Source organism: Vespula pensylvanica, chromosome 12, assembly GCF_014466175.1.
Source record: "Vespula pensylvanica isolate Volc-1 chromosome 12, ASM1446617v1, whole genome shotgun sequence".
In the NCBI taxonomy this organism is placed as follows: Eukaryota; Metazoa; Arthropoda; class Insecta; order Hymenoptera; family Vespidae; genus Vespula; species Vespula pensylvanica.
The window spans coordinates 1,942,441-1,954,003 of record NC_057696.1 but is presented as its reverse complement, the minus strand read 5'-3'; the positions used below and the strand labels follow the sequence as shown (position 1 = coordinate 1,954,003).

Sequence of the window (11,563 nt, the reverse complement as noted above, 5' to 3'; positions counted from 1 at the left end):
GGGAGAGAGATCGAGAAAGATCTGAGAATAAGTATTTGAAAAGAGACAAGGATGAAGAACCTATAAACGAGTTCGTATAATTCTACAAGAAAATATGAGTCTCCAGTGAGAGGTAAATTACAAAATTTTTCAAAAGAACTCGTTATTACCACTTTACTTGGCATTACGTCGTCAACGATTTATTTCTCACATTTTCTTTTTTGATTTGCATCTCGTTTATCCTCCTACCTTTTCCACTCTTTTTCTCTCTTTCTCTCTCTCTCTATCTCTCTATCTCTCCATCAATCTCTCTCTCTCTCTCTCTCTCTCTCTCTCTCTCTCTCTCTCTCTGTCTGTCTTTCTTTCTCTCTCTTTTTCTCTCTTTTTCCATGTGGTCTCGTTTTAAACTCGTCGTAACGAATAAAAAAGAAAAATCGTTTGAAGCGAAAAGTCGAACGAGAGATTCTTAAACTCGTTTGCTCTCGAGCTTTCGAAAGTACACGTTTATATTCGTGGTTAATGAAATTCTCGTGTCCATTACGCGTAAAATTTGAGATACGCGCAATGCTTTCGCTTTATTCATATCGAGAGAATATCTCTCATGAAGTATTAAATTTCTTTCCACTATTTTACACATATTGTCCGTTTTTTCTCGATTTTCGTTTTTCCTTCATTTTCTCTTTTTCTCTCTCTCTCTTTTCCTCTCTTTTTTTCCTCTCTTTTTTTCCTCTCTTTTTCTGCTCTCTCTTTTTTCCTCTCTTTTTTCCTCTCTTTTTTCCTCTCTATTTTTCCTCTCTTTTTTTCCTCTCTCTTTTTCCTCTCTTTTCTTTCCCGTACGTTTGCATTTCTCATTTTCGTTTTCCTACCTCATCAATAGTCGTAAAATTGTAGAAGAAAGTAAACTAGTTACAAATTCGATTTTAATGATAATTAACTTGGACAAGTTTTATCTGGTTTTTCAAATAATTTGCTCCTTTTTTTATTATTATTATCATGATTATTATTGTCTCATATTCATAATTTTATAATATCGAAGAAGAAAGGAGAGAGGAAAAAGCAGCAGAACTTTTTTATAACTCGATAGATTACATTCACCGTGAAATTCTATTCTTTTTATTCGAGAGATCCATTTCTTCGTTTTATGCGATCGTATTACACTCTGCTCGCAAATGGTTTTCTGAAATATTCAATACTAATTTAAAAAATAATTATAAAAGTATATCGAAATGGACGGTTTTATTTATTATTAAACGTGAAACCGTTGCAAACATTATTTTCTTTTATTCAAGAAAAATATCAAAAAATGTCATCGTGACTTTATTTGAAATATCGTTATCATATTCTCGCTCTACATATACTTCGATATCCTACTTTTTTTCTATTTTCCGCTTTTACTGCCCTTACATAATCTGCAGATACCTTTTAAATCGTTATGCAACGTTCGAAACAGTAGGATTTATCGTTCGAGTGCTTTACAAAAGAACAAGAGAGACAGCGGGAGAGAGAGAGAGAGAGAGAGAGAAAAAGAATGAAAAAGGTGAGAGAAAGAAGAGAGGAAAAATGAAAGGTAAAAAGAAAGACAGAAAAAGGAACAGAGAAAGAGATATATACAACTCGACGTCCATGGGGATGTACGCTTTTAAATAATTAAGTCGTACGAGGTACCGAGTTGAAATTTGAATGCGCTGGTCATATTGATTTTTCGTCGAGTACCGTCGATTTTGCGCGTATAGACGGCACCGTCCATGTAAAAATAATAATAATTTTAGGGATACACATACTTTATTCTTCTCTAATCTTTATTTTTTTTTTATTTTGATTTTTTCTCCTTCTCTTCTCTTCTCTTCCCTTGTCTTCCTTTCGCTTCCCTATACTCTTTTTTTCTTTATTAACTTAAAAGCACGAAGTTCTGTACCGAATCGAAAATTGAAACTTTAACGAAGGGTAGTAACTTTATGAACAAGTAAACAGACAAGGGAAAAAGAGAAAAAGGAAAAAGAGAGAGAGAAAAAATATTTCACAAAAACCTACCTGGAATTTTTAATAACTGACAATATAAAATTATCTTCGTTATATTTTATTCATTATTCTGAGAGAACAGAACGGGCAAAAAGGAACGAAAATAAACATGAGAAGAATAAAAAATATACGAAAAGAAAGTCAACATAGTGTTAGAAATTATTAAATAATAAAGACGGGGATTTAATATCCTTTTATAGATGAAAGCACAATACACGAAAAAGCATTCGTCCGATAATGGAAAAGTAAACTGTGAGAACTGTCCGAATGCGTACTACATTCATTATGTATGTAGTTGAATTTAAGAAAGTGGAAAAGAAAAAGGGAAGATAACAGAAAAAAACCATATAAACAGGGAAAGAAAGAAGAAAAAATATATACGTATGCTTCCAAAAAGTTGTACCTTGATGTATACTCTAGACTTATTTATCAGGAAAAAATGACATATCGTACCTTCGTCTCGCAAACGTGTTTAAGTCGTAGATCAATCTAGATGTGATCATTCATTCTTCATGTCGAGACCTCCCTTCCTTTTAAAAATAAAAACATAAACCGCGAAAAAGAAATATCTTTCTCTTCTTTCTTTTCTACTTCTTCATTCTTCTTCTATAGAAAGTATTAAATTAAATTTCTACAACTTTTATAACTATTATTATTCCATTATTTTCTTTTTTCTATTAAAAGTTTGTTCTTGTATTTAAAACATTTTTGTTACTAAACTTTATCATTCGTTTCAACCATTTCATTCGTTCGTTCTTTTTCGTATTTATTTATTTATTTACTTACTTACTTATTTTTTCTTATATTTTCACACATTCTATACCTTTCTACCATCGAATGTTTTCAAATTTTTTCTTTCGACTCCATTTTAATTATCCCGCACATTATATTTCATTCCTATTTTTCAAAATTAATCTGTTTTTCATCTCTTTACTTTATTTCTTTCCTTAATCGCTTTTTTCTCTCCCTTTGTTTTCTTAATCCTCCAGCTTAACATTTTGTTTTTACTTTATTTCTATTTTATTTTTCAATCTATATATGTATATGCGCATCTGTTTGTAATGTAATTGACATTATTATTATTTTTAATTTAATTTTAATACAATTTTAATAAATTTTCTCTACTGCTAAACCATTCATCTTGTGTAAGCTATTGAATCCTTTGTCTTTAATTATAATAATTGATTCGTTTCTCTGTCTCTAATTTATTTGAAACGCGAAGGAAATTATCGAAAACACGTAAACCTACCTGTTAAAACCCCTTTTGAACCTTTAACAAAAGGGATGTTCTACCTACCATGTATGGATTCCTTTTGCTACTGAAGCATGTAATTATGGATATGCGTCATCGTTTGAAAGGATAACTATTGTGAGTGACACGAAATAGGCTAATTCCTATAAGGAGAAATAAGATATATAACAATAATATTACTACGTTGCAGTGTAGAAATTTGAATAATACAATCTAGTATTGATCGTTCTCTTTGATTAAAACCCTGCGCACTGAGAAGGAAACCAAAGTAACAAAGAAATGAAACGAAGTAGATTACTCCAATGCAAAGGACAATTAATATCGAAGACAATCGAAAAAAATTAATAATAATAAACATTTATTTCAATCAAGATTTCTTCGATTAATTTTCTTTTTTCTTCTTCGTTTTATACTCTAATGTTCATTTTCCCTTTTATAAAGAATAATTCGATTAATTTAACATTGACGTTCGTTATAATATCTTACATACCTATTTTCCAATTCAATTGACTTCGGACTTAAGACTGAATCCAAGACGAATTGATTTTCATTGCATAAAAGGAAAAAGGCTGAGTGGACTCGATTATTATTATTAAAAAAAAAGGATATCGAGAAAAAGGAAGTAATAAGTACATCAAGTATAAATTATGATTGAATATATTATACAATATTTCATTATATATACATAGATATATACACACGTTGCGAAAATGTAACAAATGGACACATAATCTCAAGGGAATCTTAAATATAAGGTTTTTTCTTTTTTATTCTTTCTTAATCCTAAGAAGGTGAAATTCTTTTTACATTGGGGGATTTCGTTACATAAATATAAAAATATTTCGATACATAAATATGTACGTACGCACGCATATACATTAAAACGAGAAACCTTATCGTAGAAACGACCTTACAAATTATGATAGACGTTCGGCACTTTCTATATTTCCTTCCTCCCTGTATCATAATTCTAAAGAAAATATATTCGTCTTGTTTCATGAAGGATCTGGAAGATCTACATACTAAACTCCTTCGATCTAACTTCTCTCTCTCTCTCTTTTTCTCTCTCTCTCTTTCTCTCTCTCTCTTTATCTCTCTCTCTCTCTCTTTTTTCTCTCTCTCTCTCTCCTCCCACTCTCTCCCTCTCCCTTTTCCTTTCCCTCTTCCTCACCTTCTCCCTCATCCCTCTCCCTTTACCTTTCCCACTCCATCTCCTGTTACCTCTCCCAGGCCACCTCCCTTTTCTATCTCCCTTTTCCACTCCCTCTCCCACTCTCTCTCCCACTCCCAATTTCTCTCCCATTTCCACTACCAATCTCTCTCCCATTCCATCTCCCACTCTTACTACCACCCTACTCTCACACCCACTACCACCCTACTCCCATTTCCACTCCCACTCCCTGTTCTCCCTTTCTGCCTCTCTGCCTCTCTCCCTTTCTGCCTCTCTGCCAATCTTCCCTTTCTGCCTCTCTGCCTCTCTCCCGTTCTGCCACTCTACTTCTCTTTCTCTCTCTTTCCTCTTAATCCTCCTGTTCCGCTTTCGACGATGTACTTTCCATTAGAAAACCCTGACTTTTCAAACTTTCGATTAATCGTAGACTTAAAAGTAATTTTAATACAGATATAATCCTTTTTATTACAGAATTGTCAACTGAATGATCTGAGGGTCTTCCAAGATGTCATTGAAATGGATATCAAGTTGTGAGTATATATAAATATCTATAATTATTTTATCTGAATATTTCTATTTCGAATGTAACAGGATCGCTTAATGGTATCGTTAGAGTTAATTTAATAAAATTATACGTATGCATATATATTATTTGATATATATATATATATATTTAATATAAAATATATATTAAATATGTATATATATATATATATGTATATATACGTATTAAATAATACATATATAGTTTTATTAAATTAACCTTATTAATACCATTAAGCAATCTTGTTACATTTGAAATAGAAATTATTCAGATAAAATAATTATAGATATTTTTACACTCTAGGTATTCTTGCAACATGGTTGTTGACCACAGTTGGAGCGATTACCGTGTCCATAGACCGTTCTGATATTAAAACTGTAAGTATATTATGAACATTAATTAACGTGAAAGCAAACATACATACATATGTTTGTACGGTACACTTTGATCTTTTCATTCATTTTCATTTCACAAAGACTATGTTTCTCTACATATTTTATTCTTGTCAATTACATTTAAAAATTTTCCATTACGTCAGATATTCGAACGAACGATCATAGTCATTTTCAATGTAGAAGTAAAAGTACCGCTATTAAGAACACTATTATTTTCTTTATACGGTGAAACTTTTCAAATCGTTTACTCGCATTCGTGTGTATAATTTGGAGCAGCAAAAAATTTAAAAGAAAAAATTTGAAAGAAAAAATTTAAAGAAATTAAAAAAAAAAGAAAAGAAAATACAAATTATAAAAGAAATTTTTTCTATTTTTCTTTTTTCTTTCTTTCCCCTTTTTTTTTTTTTTTTTTTAACAGTCACCAACACGATCGTCGATGATCGCAAACGGATGGAGACCACTAGCAAATGGATACGAAGATGCGATCAATACGAATACAAAGTCGACCAATCATCCGGAGAGAAACGTGCAGCCTCATCCTGTATTAAATAAATTTCAAGAGCACATGATCAAGTCGGAAAAACTGAAATCCCAAAGGAACAAGAATAAGCAGAACCCCTCGTCCAATCAAGATTATAGTCCACCTACTATACTTGGAAGTTTCACAGTTTTTGGTAATGCTGCGGCCAAGGCACGTGGAGAAGGGCAAAAAGTTTCTCAACAAGGTCATGGAAATAATAAATACGTCGCTTCGGAAACCAGAGATTATACATTTTTAATACCACCACCGAAGGACGTCTATCGATTTGAACATCCCGAGCCACCGCGCAAAGTTGTTAGAGACAATAGTTATTCGATCGTAAACGATTTCTTAAGGCAACCAGCATACGTACCGCCCCAGGTACATCAAATAATACCAGATGCAGTAAGAGCAGCTACTTATTTTATCAAAGGATACACGTCGACGACTAATCCAGCCCCATCGACGCCACCGAAAAATAATAGACCACCGACGTCCTACTTCAATGGTTATTCCAACGGTGTTCCTCAACTACTTCAACCTCCAAGACAACAAGCTAAACCATTCGAATCATTAAAAATAATCGGCAATGCCAAACCGTATCTTCAACCACCCGGTACCGAACCTGGCGAAGATTTTGGTAAGGACGACGGGATCGTTGAACAAAAACGTCATCCCAGTTACGAGAGATATCAACCTCAAATACACGCGTCCAACGGTAACTTTTACGCTCAAGTGAATCATCCAACAAATCATTACAAAACTTCCTACGAGAGAAATCCGGCTTATCTTGTTCACGAAAGTCACGAAGTTAGCTACGTGACACCTTCCTCTATATATAACGAGTACAATTTCAGACCTTCCGTGTCTTATGACACATTATTACCGTCCGAAGTTTATTCCACTTCTATGATTGATATGTCGTCTACTACTGCAGCACCGCAAATTCATAATCAGTCTTTGAAATACGTTCATTCGAACGACGTCATTCGCGAGGAAAATTATTATAAAAATCCTCATATCGTTAGTAGTACCGTCAAACAGAACGATAATCATGGTAATATTTTATCGACCTCAGTTATACCTAATACTTATTACGTGTCCGAGCAACAAGATTTAACTCCACCGCCGGCCTCTTGGCCATTATCAAAAAATAAATACCCTTCGGATATAAACGAGGTATTGCCGAGGGTTAATCCACCGAATAAATTCGCTCCCGATGTTATACAACCCAGTCAGCTTCCACTACTACCAAGTATGGTTTATGTTAATCCTCAAGTACATCAATATCAAAGCTCTATTGTACCTAGCCAACAGCATGATTATGAAACGCCAGAGAGTATATCTTTAAAACATTTCAATGAGCAACAGTTTATTATTCAACAACAGCTTGTACATCGTGACAGAGAACGTCTCGCTGAACAAGAACATCAGCAACAGATGGAAATTAAACGACAACAGCAGGAAGAATTAAAAAAACATCAAGAGGAATTAGAGAAATTAATTAAACAAGACAAAGAGGAAGAGAATAATTCCTCGGTCGAGAGGAATATTACTGATCATATTGAATTCGCGAAAATCAATAACAGCGAAAGGCCATATACAACTGAACTCCCCCAATACGAAATCCCTATGGTAATTTCGCAATCGCCTATTATCTATAACGAACAAAATACATTCAAAGAGCGCACCAAGTCTCATGGGTCGCAGGTAAAATTTATTCGTTCTTTCGAGTTATATAATTTATCATTGAGAATTGTAATATTTTTCGTTTCATTCTCTTTAGATTCAACAACCAAAGGTAGGTTCGCTATTGAAAACGAGCTTTGAAAATCAGAAATATCAAACACAATTCAATCAAGAACAACAAACGAATTACAATAAAGAATCGAGTAATTATCAAAAGGTATTGAATAACCAACAGCAGGAGTACGTTAATTATCAAGAACCTGAATTACAATCTCACAGACAACAAAAACCATCGCGCGATCAATACAGAAGGAAGAAGCCTGGTGTTGCAAATACGAGCGAGAGAGGTCATGAAAATATAATTACGACTGATATACCGATTCACTCACCGGAAACATTGATTCCCAGTACTTTCTCGCTTGAAGAAATATCTATACATACGACCGTTTCACCGGAACCTACAACTTTCCCAAACTCCCAAAGTATAACTCAAAGATCGAGAACTCGTAAACCAGGATTATCAAGTCAAAGAAGAAGACGTCCTTCTACAACCACACCAGAACCTATTACTCTAATCAAAGGTGAATACTATGAAAAGTACGAGGATATACAAGAGGAACAGCTTGATCCCATTAAGCGTAGACGTATTAAGCCAACATATGAAACGTATCAGGAAACGTATTTCGAAAGACGACCAAATATAAGGAAACGTCCCGGTAATCGAATTAGGGTTAATCACGGAGAACCCTATGAAGCTGAAATCGTTACCGAGATTATCCAGACTCCTGTGAATGCCTATAAGGGTAATAGTGAACATCGTGAGAAATACCTCGAAGATAATAAACATATGTCAAACTTATCTAACAATCAATATTTCGACTATACATCCGTTGGATCTCAATATACGGACGATGATCGCCGAAATTATACTACTGAAATTATTCAATCGGAATACTCAACCGAATTAACCAAAATTGATAACTTCGAGGAATCTCAAGATATTATTCTCGATCATAATCATCGAATGAAGACGAACATCGGTACGAATATTCCTCTCGAAGATTTGTTCGTTAAAACGGATGGATATTACTTCGAGAAAGATATAACTACATTGCCTACAGCAACTACAGGTATTAAAACAACTACAACTGCTCCCACCACCACCGCCGCCGTTACCACCTCCACCACCAGGAGGAGCACCAATACCATGACTAATACGCCTCCGACTACTACGCCGATACCGCCACCATCGCCACCATCGCCACCGTCACCTCCCCCAACCTCATCTTCGTCACTATCTACGACAACCTCGATCGTTAAACTTGTTACGCAAGCATCCCATGTTTCTCCGGCTCCGTCAAGACTTAGAGTACGACCAATGCGATTTGGTAATACAACTAGACCAAGATTCAGTATCAAAGATTATCACAGTCGAATAGATTATAAAAATAAATTTTCCACCACTACGGAATCTATTCAGACAGTTCAATCTAAACCAAAATTATTCACTTTCAAGCCTCAACAAATCGACGAGCACGTGGGAAACAGGGAAACAACTGGTAGATATAAATATATGTCTAAAACAAGTCAAAGAACTGCCACTGTTACATCGGCTAACGAACCAGAAAATAAAGTTGAGATCGAACATAATCCATCATCTTCTACCACGTCCACGGAACGATCTATCAATAGATTCGTCCCTAAGAGAAGACCATCGAGTGGTAATTTTTATCGTAGTAAAATATCTGTTACTGCGGGTAATCGATCTCAACAGCAGCAGGAACAACAACAGCAACAACAACAAGGTAATAGTAAAAACCATTCAAAATATAGTACAGTTAGATCAGAAAATATTTTTTCTTCCTCAGTGAGACGCAAACCGATTAACAAACACAGGCGTTTAGTTTACAAAGAATTCTCTACTCTCGATCATCATGCTTCTATTAGTAATCATACTGATAATAGTAATAATCAAGAAGCATTAACTGCTGAAATAACTGCTGAAGAGACTAGTTTCTATATACCTGCCGCAACAACATCAGGCGAATCAGAAACATCAAATCATTCGTTAAAATCTAACGAAGAAAATGTTTCGAACAGGCAGAAACTTAATCTCATGGATAACCGCAAAGGTCAGAACGATACCATTCAAAGAAGTGGTACCAGCTATACTCAAGAAACCGAAAAAGCTATTCTTGACAAAGAAAAAGAAAGTCGTAACTTTGTGGAAGAACAGTTGGAGTGTACAACGTCTTTCGACGTACCTTCCGAAGAGGAAGAGTTACTTACGAAAGTATCGCAAAGTGTAGCTGACCTCACCAGCTCGGCTTCTGCCCTTTACGATAAGCCAGGAATATTCAAAACTTTCTCACCCGAGAGTAGAGTAATATCACCACAGTTCAAAATCTCCACGGACGAACCCACATTACCAATCGAAGCTTTCTTCCAGGAACTTTCCAAGAAGAATTGAAGGTCATCGTTCCAAGGAGATATTAGGTATATATTTATGGTTAATATTTAATGTAGAATTTATCATTAACCCTTTCGCGAATAAAGGCATTCTTCATAAAATGTAATTAATGTACTACTACACGGGCGAATATAGCCGCTTTTCATAAGATATCATTTAATTATCATTCATAAGGTATTATTTCTATTATTAATCATTAAAGATATCACAGATCGAGTATTTTTAGTAGAGAGCTTATCAAAATGTTTTCGAAACAGTTTCTCTTTTTTCTTTTTTTTTTCTTTCCAATAAACACAGTTAGAGTGATTCTGGTTGCAACGAAATGTAAATACAGCCGTTGGCGTACACAGTTTGGTGAGGCGGCGCGTACCGTGAGAGTGCCGTCGCGAAAGGGTTGAAAACAAAGAGAGTAGAAACGTATACGATCGAATTATATTCATGTTCACTAGCGTCTCGCTCGATAATAGCCAAATTATAGTAGGAATTAATGTAACAAAAAAAACATAAAAAAACAAAAAAAACATAAAAAAACAAAAAAACAAAAAAAAAGAAAAAATATATAAAAAAAGAAAAAAAATGTAAAAAACAAAAAAACAAAAAAAAAACAAAAAAACAAAAAAGAACAAAAAAACAACAAAAAACGACAAAAAAACAAAAAAAAACAAAAAAAAGAAAAAAACACAAAAAAAGTTATTCAAATCATATATACACATGCGTATCTGTCTATGATAATTATCGTAAATTAGAAAATAAAATCTTTCATGCTAAAAAAATAATTGTGAATTAAAACCTTTTAAATATTAATAGTCATTTATCGAAAGAAAAGTTCTATTCGTGTAGATTCTCAATAGAATCGTTGTCTAACATAAAGTCATGTATCATGTGTCTATATATATATATATATGTGTTTTTATATAAAAAAAGAGAAAAAAAAACAAAAAAAAAACTGAATGTAAAGTAGACTGAGCGAGACGAGTAGTACCATTAGTATTAGAACGAAAAGTATCATTAGATAGAACATTTATTACATAAATCGTATCATTTTTAATTTATTGAAGGCACGACCATTATCATCCGACAACTCATGTCAATGATTTATATGGTAAACTTAATTTAGATTTGATTTAATTGACAAATGCTACGAAAGTTTTCTTTTTTTTTTTTTTTTTTTTAATATTATTAAGTATTAAATTGTAGTAAATCATTCTTTCGCGAAAAATTATTTGCGAGTTCGGTCAAATTTTATTTATATACAACTATAAATTTATATATATACAGGCAAGAATCTAGTAGAAAAATGCAAAACAGAATTAGACAAAATCAAATGGAGATATAAATTAGAACAAAAGTAGTAAAGGAAAACAGTAATATTTCGTGCAATATGCTAGTTCTGCAATAGGTAGATAATTATTGAACCGAAATAGATAGACATCAATATACATGCGTATTTACATAGATATTTGTATGCATATTCGCATATACATATCGATTGTACATACGTATACTTTCATTTACCCTCGAGAT

General features: G+C 33.5%; 1 protein-coding gene across 1 annotated transcript; it reads left to right on the top strand.

Annotated features, from left to right (window-relative positions):
* The first annotated feature begins 4,895 nt into the window (after positions 1–4,895).
* Positions 4,896–10,572, top strand: LOC122633593 (putative mediator of RNA polymerase II transcription subunit 26). The gene is made up of 4 exons (XM_043821626.1): positions 4,896–4,951; positions 5,269–5,342; positions 5,779–7,590; positions 7,667–10,572. The coding sequence occupies exons 1-4, from the start codon at positions 4,927–4,929 to the stop codon at positions 10,037–10,039; spliced, it is 4,284 nt and encodes a 1,427-aa protein (XP_043677561.1). The 5' UTR covers positions 4,896–4,926; the 3' UTR covers positions 10,040–10,572.
* The last annotated feature ends 991 nt before the right edge of the window (positions 10,573–11,563 follow it).